The sequence below is a fragment of the Parasteatoda tepidariorum genome, chromosome 4, assembly GCF_982258835.1.
Source record: "Parasteatoda tepidariorum strain Cologne lab strain chromosome 4, Ptep-v5.0, whole genome shotgun sequence".
Taxonomy (NCBI): domain Eukaryota; kingdom Metazoa; phylum Arthropoda; class Arachnida; order Araneae; family Theridiidae; genus Parasteatoda; species Parasteatoda tepidariorum.
Window position 1 is genome coordinate 120,783,646 of NC_141758.1, and position 14,538 is coordinate 120,798,183.

The 14,538-nt window shown below is 26.8% G+C and overlaps 1 protein-coding gene across 27 annotated transcripts in view; it reads left to right on the forward strand.

Annotated features, from left to right (window-relative positions):
* LOC147812665 (inversin-A-like) overlaps positions 1 to 14,538 on the forward strand; it is a 77,967-nt gene that overhangs the window by 6,510 nt on the left and 56,919 nt on the right. For 19 of the 27 annotated variants that reach the window (XM_087162009.1, XM_087162015.1, XM_087162014.1 and 16 more), the window contains exons 3-6: positions 7,997 to 8,060; positions 9,133 to 9,318; positions 9,431 to 9,574; positions 14,274 to 14,416. Coding sequence is in view for 3 of the 27 variants with exons in the window: in XM_087162016.1 (XP_087018142.1) it covers positions 9,565 to 9,574; positions 14,274 to 14,416 (153 nt within the window). In the remaining 24 variants the exon portion in view is untranslated. Of the gene's footprint in view, positions 1 to 7,996; positions 8,061 to 9,132; positions 9,319 to 9,430; positions 9,575 to 14,273 lie in introns of all 27 variants that reach the window. The other 8 variants (XM_087162010.1, XM_087162001.1, XM_087162006.1 and 5 more) reach the window with 5 other exon arrangements.

Here is a 14,538-nt window from a genome sequence, read left to right on the forward strand (position 1 = left end):
TAAATTACTTTATTTGCTTACATTTACTGCAAAACATTTAAAAAAAAAACATTTAAGACTGACAACAGCAAAGGTAGATTCAGAAATGAGTGTGAGCATTGGCACCATTGTGTGCAAAAGTTAATATGCATTTATTTTATGATCTTTTGTCTGTTCTAACTAGAATTCTTAAAGTTTATTTCTTGATGGGCTTTAAAAAATCGCAAGTTCTCTGAGTTGTGACAGGAAATAGAATCTCAATAGGACAAACTTTTTATGTTGCAGACAAATTCTTCTCAAATTTGAGGAACTTTTAGATGAAATTAAATTTTTCATACCAAAAAAAGAATTTACTTAATTTATGGATTCAATTTAACGGTGTAATTTCACGTTTTTTTACATTTGCAGCACCATCAACTGATTTAACTTAGGAATTGCAAAGGAAAGTTTAAATTGAAAATATATAGTTTGAAATCGTAAGATCCTTCAAGTGCAAATTTGATATATATTCTATATCCTTGATATATATGAAAGGAATTGAAACAAAGAACTTTAAATATTTCTTTTTGCTTAAAAGACAGTTGGAATAGAATTGACAATGAGTTACGCCGATTTATCTTCCAAAGGCAGAAAAATATTTTTAAGACCTGTTTGGATTTATTACAAAATTCAGATGAAATATTATCCATGCTATTTTCTCCATTTTGAAAATCTTAGAAAACATAGCAGTTTTGCTTTAAGATCTCACTTTGCTATGATGAATGATCATAAAATGTCACTTTTTTGAGTGGTTTGATATTTGGGAAAGGAAATTGATAGAATTAAGAAAATTTTATATAGGTGATCAAATACACAATCTTGGTGAAGTATTAGAAGAATGTGAAAGTACTGATTTGAAAAATTGAACTCAAAAATCAGGTATTTTAATCCTTGGAAAATTGAATATTTTAATACTTGTTTTTAATGTGATATTATATATTTGTTTGTAATGTAATATAAATGCATTTTGAAACGTAATAAGTGCATTAAGAAGGCATCTAAAATTGAAAAAGATTTTTTTTAGAAAATGAAAAATAAAAAATGAAGGCAGATTAAAATAATATTTTAAGTTGCATTGATGCATTTAATTTTCCATGCTATAAAAAATTAAAAACTTTTAACATTAACTTAGCATTTTGTTCGCTTACAACAGTGAGTGCCTTCTTCAGTACTGTTTAAAAATCTTAATATTAAATTGAAATATTTTCAAAAACTTTTTATTCAACTTATATCTGATACAAGTTAATCTCTAACCAGCAAATGCAGTAATAAAACATAATTCGATAGCTTAAAATCACAGCAAGGGTTTAAAATGAGTTTTAAAACGAAGTACAATATGTGGTACACTTAAAAATAACAAACCAAACCAAAATCATAGTTTCATTGACACACTGATTAAAGAAAAAGTTTCACCATTCATGTTATTTATAGCTTAATTATGAAATATGTTTTTCATGGACCACTTTTGAAATGACCTTAACTCTAGTGAAAAGATTTGTTGAGATTTAAAAACATTTAAGTTTTAGCAAAAACTCCTTAACCATTCATTTTATGAATTTTGTCATGAAAATTTCTTATTTGAAATTTTGATTATAGGCTTTAAAATAAAGAATATTTGCTGAAAATCTTTATTATTATTTAATAAAAAATGTATAGTACCGTATTTTTCGGCGAAAGCGCCGCACATCGATAAAATTGAAATTTTAAAAAAAAAAGTTATTGTAAGCGCCGCAATGGCGCTAAACCGGGCATATCAGCATCCTTTTAGAAGAGACCTTTAAATTACCATTTAGAATATCTGTATAATAAAAAATTAAATTTTTTTATGCATTTCATAAAGTAAAGTTTTAATTTCTAAATTATAATAAAAAATTTCTTTTTCAGCAAAAAAAAAAAGAAAAAAGAAAACAACAAAACGATATAAAATAAAGTTGTTCTTACCAGTTGGCACCGCACCAAAGAACAGAAGAACAGCAAAAAAATTATTTATATGTGCAGTAGCTACGCTGAACTGATTACAGAAATCAGTAAAACAATGTAATAAGAAAAGTAAAATAAAAATTTATTATATGAAAAATTTTAAAATAAAAAGATTTTAAAATTTATTACCGTTAACAATTTGAGGAAAAACTAATACATAATAACGAAACAGCTAATAATAACGAAATAACTAACAATAACAAGAATAATAAATAACTAAACAAGCCCCAAAAAAATTCTGAAGGAATGAGAGAAGAGGAAATAAGTTTCACTTTCACAATCTTAGGGGGTGGAATTTTAGTGGGTAGAATGCCCTCTCCTTCAATGGAAATAACCCAATGTGACTCAACTAGAAAGAGAAGAAAATGTTTAAAAGAGGGGTGCACCCCACCTCCTCCACGTGTCATTTCTACTGGAGCTGATTAGGAGAAATCAATCAGTTATATTTTAAAGGGGTTGGGGAAAAGAAAAGGGTATGGGACCCCTAATCCAGCATTCCAAAATTCAGCACTTAATCTGATCTAATTTTTTTTTTAAGAAATTTATATTGATAAGATAAAAAAAAAATCAGCTATATTCTTTTTATTTGGAATTTTATTCTGTTGAAGTAACTTACTTTATTTTATCTTTTAAAAATAAAAAAGAAGCTTGAAAAAAAAAATCTGTGTCAAAGGAAACATCTGTTTCTTAAGCAGTTTAAAATAAATTGAGAAGTAAAAACATCTGCATTTCCAATGAACAAAATAAAGAAATGCAAGTTGGAAAAAACTGATCAATCAATCTTGACAGCTAGTCTTGTGCTTTACTGATTCGCCCCCAAATCTCCCTCCTCTGTTTGACCATAAATTGGCCACACCCAGTTGACATTGAAACTACCATGTAGACAACAAAATGAATTCTATCCCTTTTGCGGTTTTTTATTCGATTTATTAATTTTTTATTTTGCCGCTTTTTATTAGTTATTAACTGCTAATTTGTTGTTTTTTTTTTCTTTGGAAATAGTGAGCTTGTTTTTTTTCTTGCTAATAGTTGTTTGCTTGTTTCTTTTTTTTTAACGTTATTAGTTTTTCGCTTGTTTTTTGTTGTTATTCATTGTTAGTTTCTTAGCAATAATTGTTAATTTTTTTTTCTTTTTTTGTAGTTCCTTGTTAGTTTTTTTTTTTTTTTTTTCTTGCGAGGTAAGCGTCTTTTGTTAAAACAAAATGTTATCTAAAAGAAAAAACGAGAACTATGATCTCGCTCCAAAGAAGAAACGATTATTTCTTCTTCATAGGATTCGAAATATTTCTTCTTGATTATATTATATAGATTATTATTTTGATTAGTAAAATTTCTTTAGGTGGGCCAGTTTTAAATTCACCCCATCATAATCTACGATCGAAACTTGACTAAATTTATCGGTTTTTCTGAAATTAACAATGGAATTGAATTATAGTAATATTAGGGGCCCATATTGGAATTTCCGAAAGAGATCCAAAAATCGGCATTTCGTCAGTCCCGTGAGTGTCGGATTTAGGGTCCTATTACTTCCTTTTCTGTTCGCTCAAATTACAATTGCCGATGTTCTGCAGCAGATCGCGATACGGGCGAATATTTCGTAGACTTCGTTATTAATTTTTTTTTTTAATAGTCTTTCTCTCAGAAAATTATTTCATCTTAAATAACTTTCCTTGAAAAAATTTTTTGCTACTAAAAAATATTTCGTCGGAAGCGCCGCTGCATCGGAAGCGCCGCATGTAGGAAAAAAACAACTTTTTTTTTCGAAAGCGCCGCGGCGCTTCCGCCGAAAAATACGGTAGGTATATTGCACATTTACAACATCATGAGTATGCTGAACATGTTCTGTTGAATTCAATTTAGCTCTTATTCTTTGTGCAACCCATATTTATCGCATTTAAAATGCATACTGCCTTTACAGCTAAAAGGCTGGACTTTTGAACACAATTTCTAAATAGCAGAAACAGTCAGTCTGTCTTTCAGGTTATGGAAACGGATTTTACACACTCTCTGTAATTCCTTATTGAGACCGGAAGGCCATCTGTTGGACACTAGATGAACATTTTCAAATTCAAGAGAATTGATTCAAATATGATGCATAATGTACAAAATAATTGTTTCATTCATAGGTATTGAAATCAGTGTTATAAATTTACATAAAATGATGGGTTAAAATGCTTTCAAATATAATTAAAATAAGTTATGGTAGGATGTAATTGGCTTATTACTAATAGATAAGAAGTCAAGTGTCTACTGATAGGGACATTTTATCTTACATCAAAGAGGCTGCAATTTATTGTTAACTAACTGTTGATTAGTCAAGATCTTAAACTACTTCCTTCTATTCTATTGAAAGTAGAATTTCTTAAAGTTCTTGAATTATCATAGATAATAGTTATTAGTTATATCATAGATAATAGTTAATGAATTATCATAGAGGGTCAGATTCAGTAGCCACTTCAACATTCTTCAATTAATTAGACATGAAAAAATTATTTGTAGATATTTTGTAAATTGTAGGTTTGATGAAAAAATCCTTCCATCGCAAATATTGAAGGGATTGATTCACTTTGACAGGAACTGTTAGAAATTAGATATAATAAATATAAATTCTGTGATGATGCATAAGAAAAAATTTGGTAAAAACAAATACAAAAAACCCTTTCTTATGTCCAAGTGTGTAGTATATTGATATTTAGTTGAAACCACTTATTTTTAGAGGCATTTGAGTAATTAAATGTTGATCATTAACTTTTTTTTTAAAAGGAACTTAAGAAAGAGACTTGGGTTTACATGTTTCAAACGGTTAAACAGAAATTATTGTATTTCTCTTGAAGTTGGCACGAGAGTGTTGAGGAGAAAAAGTAACAGAGACATAAATATACTAAGCAGTATTTTCTTTAACAGCTGCAACTTTTTTTTTTATAAAAAGAAATCCAAAAATCCTATTGAAAAGTATATGAAATATATCTATTTATATTTTCTATGTACATATAATTATTTATGTGGTAAATAAGCACATTTTGACAACCTTCTTTGTTTATGGTGCCTTCTTTAAGCCATGCATTTGGCAATCTCTGATAATAAATCCAAAAATTTCCCAATAAATTGTTAAAAAATTATTCTTACACTTCAAATATTATCTTGAATACAAATTACTAATCTTTTGAAAATGTAATTTTGTTCCCAAACTGTTGAGCTGTAATGTATCTTAATTTTAAGTAAACTGATAGTTCATTTTTTAGTGTTTTATCTACAAAGTGTTTACTAAATTCAATTTTTAAACTCTAGTATTTTACTATTTGTATATGAGCCCTTCTTATGTGTCTTGAAGAAGAATATATTTATGCATTGCAATTAAATCGCGTGTATACCTGATGACTCTTACTTACTTAAAACTAATGTAATATATTTTTTTTTTGTTTTCTTTTTGTAGTAATGACTTTTTCATTTCATCACAATCTTGATATTTCAAAGGTTCACATCACCAATGTATCACAGATATTAACTGTCATTACAGTTTATTTTAACTGTGTGATGAAATTTATTTTTATAATGTATTCATAACTACAGTTGTATAAATGTATAAGAAAAGGTTGAAAAAAAGTAATACAAAATAAATTTGTTGCAGAGACACTAACCTTTTGCAAACCTTTTGTGTAATGCTAATTGTTCTCTTCTGTTATGTGAACAAATCATCTGTTCTTTGAATGACATTTCAGTCCTCACATACTTGGTGGATCAACTGTTCAACCTTTATTTGTAGTCTATCAATTATTACAAGCTTTATGTTCTGCACATAATTCCAGTGTATTTTTGGGATCTATTACCTTCTCTGTAATAAAAGTGAAAAAAAAATATGTGGATAAAAGTTGCACCAAAAATGTTTCTACCTGTTGAGGAATCTATGTATGCTAATAATTCCTTAAAAATACAAAGATAAAAAAAGCAAAGTTGCCTTAACTTCTCTAGTTCATGGTTGGATGAATGGTAATATTAGTAACTTTGATTATCTAATGTTTTTAAACATTGTGAGTTTAAACTAATAGTTTGCTTGATTTCCTATTGCTACATATTTTTGACACTTAAAATATGCAAAAAAATTATAAAAGTGTAAAATACATAATTTGGACATTTAATCACGAGATGAATTCTTGAAATAGTGGCTAATTCTTCAAAAAAGCTGAGGAAAATTTTAGACCTTGTACTCAAAGCAAATAATAATAATAAATTGAAAACCTTTAAACTATTTAAAAAAATAAAGTTGAATTTTAAAATGTAGTTTTGAAAGATAAAATTTAGTTGCATTCAACTGGGAAAAAAATGAAAAAAAGCATTACATAATTAATTGTATTAAATTTTTGAAACTTTGCGAAGTAAAATGACAGCCCGACTATCTATAATTCAACAAATTAGAAAACTCATGTATAACTGAAAGTATAATCATGTATAATTATATTTTTTCAAAATTTATTTTCGTATAAAAAATCAGTCAGAACATTAAAAAATCCATATTGTTTATTTATAATGAAGGACAGCAATATCAGAATTTAGTTAACCAGAAATGTTTTACATATTATTAAAAAGAATTTATGAAAAGTTAACTGAATTTTAAAACTTTAAAATTTTCATTAGCTCAATATTATATCTAATAATTCGTGGGGAAGGGTATTATTAATTGCTGCTCTTGTTAAAAGGAAATTCTCAGTGAGTTCAAAAGAATTATTAATTCCAAACTATTAATATTATTGGACTAAGCTGTCATATGCAATCAACTGTTCCACACATTAGATGTTATGTGGATGCTCTGTAAGTGTTCCACAATCTCTTTCGATATGACTTTAAATATGTGATTGTTTTCCTCTACATTTTTTACATAGAATGGACCAATTACCATGGATTCTCCATAAAGTAATTTTACCTCTTACTATGAACTAATTTTTATCTCTCCAGTAATTTTTTTTACTGATACTGTACGATTTTAAAATGAAAAAAAAAATATGGTTTTTCTATTCCTTCTAATTAAAAGAATCTTAATTTTAAAAAAGTATGTGAAACACTTTTAATCCACTTTTGAAAGATCACAATAAAAAACATTAATGAGCCAGGCATGCACATTTATTCTTATTGCGATTCTTTCCTATGACTGAAAGAATTCACAGGTTACTTCAAACTATTTATTCTAGGTTACTAAACTATTTATCAAACTATTTTAAGTGTTTTATTTTGCGGATTTTGAGTTGTGATTATTTTTATTTTGTGAATTTTTAATTTTTTAAAATTTGTTTGTGCTGGTTTTAGAAAATAACATTTCACATTATTGAGATGGTGTATTTATTAGTTGTTGTATATTATTGATTTCTAAATATATGTAAAAATAACCATTCATTATGTAACAAATGAAAGTGCTGTCAAAAGTTTCGGCTCATATCAATGAGAATATCTATACTTTATCAATTCAAAGAAATATTGCTTATTTGTACTTTTTCCTAACTTTGTCATTTGAGTAGTTGAATGATTGTTCTGGTAACTGAATCTTCTTTTTTAATTATTTTAAATACAAAAGGAAAATTTAAGACTCTTATTTTTTATATTTTTTTTTCTAGTGTATATCATTAAGCAATATTTTAAAAAAGGTATTAGATTTGTCAAAATGTATATTTATTATAAAACTACTAAAAATATTCATGATTATTTCTGAAAAACGTTGATTAAGTGGTTTGAATCACTGATAATTAAAGTTGTAGCTTTAAAGAGCACAATAAATCGCAGTTACATTTCATTCCATAATCATGGTAGAAGTGAGAACTGAATAAAATAAAATATAAGGCATAAAAAATAGTGAAAAAATAAATTATTTAACATTTTCTGTAGTTTAAAAAATGCTTTTCTTTTATCTTTACTTCAACGTTCTCTTTTAACAAATTAAAACTGTTATAAAATTAAGTTAATCTGTAGTCAACATTCACAATTTTAATCTGGTTATGTTATATTTTGGCAGGTTATTTATTTTTTGACCTGAGTCTGTGAAAAGTTTTAGACAGTTTGGAAGATCCTTGCTGAAGGTGTGGTTTTTTTTCCCTCTATCTTTTGTGATTTTAGCTCATTAGCCTTTTTCCCTCAAAAAATATTTACTCATTTTCATTTTCTAATGAAAATGATAAAGCATGCGCTTATTAATTAGATATGCTGAAAAATCTGAAAGTTTTGTTATTTCAATTTATACCAAAAATTTTTTGTATTTACTTATTTTTACCTAGCTCAGTCAATGTAACTTTTAAATATTTAATTAAAAAAGTATTTAGAGACTTTTTAGAACCTGGAGTAGTATTTAAAAATTAATCGTTTTGTTGGAAGTTTAACTAAGTGTTTTAAATCATAAACAAAAAGGAATAATTTTTAAAAATAGCCAAACTTGCTGACAGTAATGATGAAAAAATCACTTTGTTTCAATGAAAAAAAAACCTGATAGATTGCGGTTACAATTACAAAATTATTGGTTCAAAAGAACCCTTTAGCAAATGTTTGATATATATATATTTCTTTATTGCATATAGCTGTCAGATAGTTGAAACATTCAAATTATATGGGTACATCATTTTAATAATCTACATTTATTAATAAATTCTGAAAATCAAGAATTTTTTAACGGTAATGATTTTTATATTCAAAATCAAAGCAGCCTACTTTAATAGTAAAATATTAATTTGTAACGCCTTCATTCATTAACCAATGATTCAGCTGTAAAATTTCTTAATGTGATTTAGAGAGTTTGATACCTATGTTAAAGTGTAAGGGTTTATACTAATAAATGAATGAAATAGAATTTTATGTGAAAAAAAGGGGTTTTACTGCTACATTCTATATGGAATGTAGTGCTTTGCTAATTACTTTCATTACATACTCGGTTAGAATACTACTGGGAACATCATTGTCTGGGATTTGTTAAAAGAAAAAAAATGGGGTAAAAGTCTGGTGCGTGATTCAATATTAAATCTTGTTATTCTAAAAGGTGGAGTGCTTCCATAAATGAAAAAAAAAATTTATGTTCCGGTTATTTGAAGTATTCAGCTGAAAGTGGTTCAGATAATCTACATACAACTCTATGACTTTTATGTGATTTTTAAATCTTTGCAGCTTGTTGGAAGACAGATGAATAATCCTAAATGTCATGCCATGTTCCTAATGAGACTGGAGAGATCTTACAAAATCAAAGTTTAGATAAAACAAAGGAGACAGCAGTTATTAATCTATGAATTAGCTATTGAAGCTAGTCGTTCAACATTATCAAGTAACAGTGTTCTACAAGACACTGCTGTTACAGTAAGTGTCTATAGTAATCAATTGCTGACATGTTAATTCTTTTATTTTTGCTGTTTGTTAAAATCAATTGCATGTTTATTTTTATAAAAATATTGCTTCAAAATATTTTTAGGTTCCACATCACACTTTAGATGTTTTAGCTGATATTTCTTAGTATATGTATGAAGCAAGAAAGATACCAAAATCTTTTTTGTGTCAACATGTGCGTCCAAAATGGGTAGAAGCTGAATACCCAATTTCAATTGAATGTCTTCAAGTATAGTAGTTTTCATTAATATTTGTATTTTATAAACTATAACTTTTTTATATGTGGCTCACTTTATTTGACTAGTAGTATGCCTTATTATATCTTACTTATTACTAAAACAAAATTATCACTGATCAAGAAAGATCTAGAATTGCCAGAAATATTTATTTTTGATAAAGTCATGAAAAATTGCTTCTTTTTCAAAACATGGAAAGACCTTATAACCAATGTGGAAAATAAACATTCTTAGAATTCAATGTTGCCATAAGTAGCTAATGAGGTTTGAAATAAGTATACGCGTATTATCATTGTAATAAATCTAACAGCACACATTGTAATAATTTTTCTAGTCAAACATTCCTTTGCAAAATGGTTGTTTTATTCTTTTAAATAAAATCAAATTAGATTATAGGTTTGTGCAAATATTTTTTGTTGCAACTTATTCAAATTCTTTGCTAGATTTAATTCTTACTCTGCAATACTTTTCACTAAGCTGGCAATCAATATATATATATATATATATATATATATATATATATATATATATATATATATATATATATATATGTATATATATATATATGTAATAACAGGGCTACATCCCTGTTATCATAGGTTATGTTTAGCTCAAATAATTCAGTCGTGAACCAATTATTCCTTCATTAGTTTTATTTATGGGTAGGCTGGTGGCTATAACATTTCACATCCACTCTCCACAAGGGAGGGGGGTGGACAAAACTCCGGATAGTTGCGGCAGATCTTACATGGAACACATCATACAGCAAGGGTCATTCAAAAACCATTGCTCTTGCATTATATACTAACAGAAAATGTGGTAAAAAGGTCAAGGTGGTAAAAAGTATTGCAGTCTTAGTTTACCTTGTAACCCTCGGCATTAAGGAAAATCATTTAATTGCTTCCTAATATGGAAGTGAAAGAGGGAAAGATTCTAAAAATAACTCCTTTGAAATATAAATCTAATTATTATTCATTTTTTCAGCCTTGAAGTCCCAAAATAGAATATCTCTACACCTATTCTTTACTAAAGACATTTTATGAAAAGAGTTTTAATGCTTTTATTGATACAAAAGTATTTATAATTTTTGTATTTTATCTATATATATATATATATATATATATATATATATATATATATATATATATATATATTCAAAAGTTCAAAATGAAGATAAAACAAAGGAAAATTATAGACATATGAAAAAGGGGGGGGGGAATAATAATGAAAAAAATAGCAAACAACTGTTTCTTAAAAAAAAAGGATGAAATTTTTTAAGAAAACCGGAAAATAAAAGATATAATCTTTTCATCAGCCCACACAATTATATCCGCGAAAAAGAGTGCTTTCTGATATTGTATCAATGTAGCCAAAGCAAAATATATTAATACAATAGTGTAAAGAGCACTCATGTTCATTAGGATTCAGGTCAGGGGATTTGGCTGGTCAATCCATTCGTTGAATATCCTCGCTTTCCAGATACTCATCAACCATGAGAGCCCTATGTGGTCGCGCATTTTCGTTCATTAAAATTAACTCAGGGCCAACAGCGCCCCTGAAAAGTCGCACATAGGGCTCTAGGACCTCCTGCCTGTACTTCTGGGCATTCACGGAACCATTGTCAAGCGCATGGAGAGGTGTGCGGGTATCTTGCATGTGCGAATGAATGTGCGAAAATGCTTTCCATCTCTTAATTTTGTCCACCAGTGTATATATATATATATATATATATATAATATGATTTACTAATTAAGATTACTATTGTTTAAATATATTGTACATAGATTGTACAATGTTGTTTTTAGTTAATTTTTTTTTAAAGAAAACCTATAATATGGTATTTGAAAGAAAAATCATGTAATTTTTTTGCTTAGGTGATGATAGTTTAATATTATGATTTTGGCATTACACTTATCTTTTTGCATCTAGTTTAAAAACTTGTTTCAACAACTGAAGCCAGCCATTACTGGTGGTACAGTTTATTTTAATTACGCTTTGAAATTTACAATATGAGTTAAATATTATGAAATAGTAACCTGATGAAATACAATAATTTATATGGGTCATTCTCACGAAAACTGTCTTTTTTCAGTTCATAAAATCCCAAAAAAGTAAAGTGAATAAAATGCTCTGAAACTTTTTATATTAATAGAAATATGTAATGACATTATAAAGAAAGTATATATCCTATAAATTATACTTAATATTTAGATTAATTAATTTTTTAAATAATTAATTTATAATTAATTAATTTATAATAATTAATAATTAATTAATTAATTTAATAAACAAATTAATTAATTTAATAAATTAATTTATTAATTTATTTTTCAAATTAATTAATAAGTAAATTAAATATTTTCACTATTTAAAAAGTGAGGGAATGATATTTTATTTTAATACATGTTTTTATCTAAGTTACATCTACCTAAAGTTTGAAAATGATAACATACTAAGTATATCTAATATTTATTATAATTTAGTCTCATATATTTAATAGTTTTTACAGGTTTGGGAAATAAAATTGGCTGGCACGATTGAACAAAAAAAGATTTGATAATATACTCATCTTGAATCATTCCCTCACTTTATACACTTGTGAGGGAATGATGAATTCAATAAAATTTAAAAATAACAGTTAGGCCTAATTAATTTCTGAAGTCAATCACATACAATTATATTCATACAAGAAAGCAACATATAATTATCCACTTTCTCGATAAGGTTGTATTTTATTTTACTCTAAAAAATGACATGAGGGAATGACAAATGTAAAAAATTTTACCCACAGCAAAGCTTCTTTAAGTTGAAGATGGACATTTGAATTGTATGGTATAAAATCTTTTTTTTATCTCTTTAGAGACTGTATGTAGAAACATACAAACTTTGAACAAAATTAGTTAAATAGTTCCTGAGAAATAGAATTTTAAAGAAGTCTTTTATTTGAGGAATATTTGACCAATTTCATTCAAATTTTGTATTTTATCATGAATTACATTTTTTTAAATGATGTAAAAATTTGTATATCCTGTATATCTTACAATGTATATCTTACAATGTTTATCTTAAATTTCTGTATCTTATATACCTTACACTTCAAAATTTGTCGACTCTTATTAAATAAAATAATGAAAGAAGACAAAAAAAATTATTTTTGCCTGAAGTTATCTTTGGATAAACAAATTTATTAGTGTGTGCAAAAATCTTTCAAATCGCTTAAAAAAATTCTTGAGATATGGCGAAATGCGCAAAAAGCAGAATTAACATTGGACCGCTCTCCTGACTTGGACCAAGCCCCAAACTTTGGACTGTTTGCATGCCAAAACTATTGGGACCATATTTTCTAGATTGTGGCTTTTCTAGATTGTGTGAATATTCTGAAGATCAGAATCCAAATCAATTGAAAAAAAGAGTGTTTTTATTCACAGGAGGTACATTTTTGTATTAGTGTCTGGTTTCATAACTTAAATTGTCATCTGCACTAACTAATTAGCATTATTGAGATCATCCCCTCGAACTATTAGGATTTGGTTCTAGTGATGAAAATATGATCATTAGATAAGATATTCAGGGTATTTCATTTATTTTGTATGCACTGCACATAGCTTTTTCTTAAATGTTATTTAAATGAAACAGCAATAGCATATTAATTAAGGACCAGCACTTATGCATAGTTAAAGCAGAATTACTTTTAAGGCTTGTCCCATAGGAATCCTAAACTAAATTTTATTCAATGGAATAGGTTTAAAAAGATAATTGTGCAACAGAAAATATTGAGCAGAAGGTTAAAACTTCAGCTTGTTCTCATGAATTATTAAAAGAAAGATTTGAAAGAAATGCCCATTCTATAAAAAAGAAGATCAGAAAGACCTTAGAAAATTACTGGAATAAATTTATTTGACTAAATAACATATATTATCTTTTATTAATGGATTACTACCATTAGTGTAAAATAAATCTCCCTGTAGCACTAATTGTTACTATATACGTATATATTAGACAAGGTTTATTCTTAAAGGAAATCATAGAAACTTTTAGTTTTATTTATCTCTCTATTATCATACTTTTTCTTATTTCTCTATTCTTCAGATTTCAGCTGTAGTCTGAAATTTTAATTGAATAAAGGACTAATACTACTCTCTCTACTCAATTTTAATAGATACTCTAAGTAGATTTTTATAATGCAGTATTTTCCTTAAATAAAATTTGTGAAGCGTTTTTAATTAAACTTTTTTCTTTTAGATATTTAACAATTAAAGAGGAAAATAAAGCAAGCTGCATTTGTTTATCTAGGAATTTATAAAAATTTTTAAAAAAAATTAAAATTTATAATCTAAAATTTTTTAAGAGTTATCTTATCTGAAATTCTTATCTTATTTAAAATTAATTTTTCTTTTAAGCAATACTTTTTTTAAATAAAAATGTAAACACTATTTATAAAACCTTTCATTACCTTTCTAAGTTAAAATTGACAGTTATACTTTGAAACAGACATTTTTATGAGGTCATTAAGTTGAAAATCCATTCTTGTTTAACCAAATTGTTATAAAAGCAAAATGCTCCGGCTTCTTTTTATGTTAAGATTTGAAAAAAAAAGCTAAAAGAAAAAAAACTAATTTCAGAACATGTTTTTCAAAGACAAAAATATTTTTGTTTATTATTGACTTATATATATTTATTTTTCTTATTTAGATCAAAATCTTCCCCTGATCGCTCAGAATCTAGACCGGAAAACCAAGGTCTTACACAAGGATTCATTATCTTCCCATCTTGAAGCTCTGCATACTTTTCAATCTTGGTTTGACGGAGAATATCATCATTTTAATGAATTTAAGGTCAATCTTTAAGTACCGATTCAAACACTAAAAAAGATTTATGATACACTTTTTAAATTAAAGGGTTCATTAACATTCTAAGTTGAAAAAATTTGCCTTTTCATGTTTTTATGCTTCCCTTA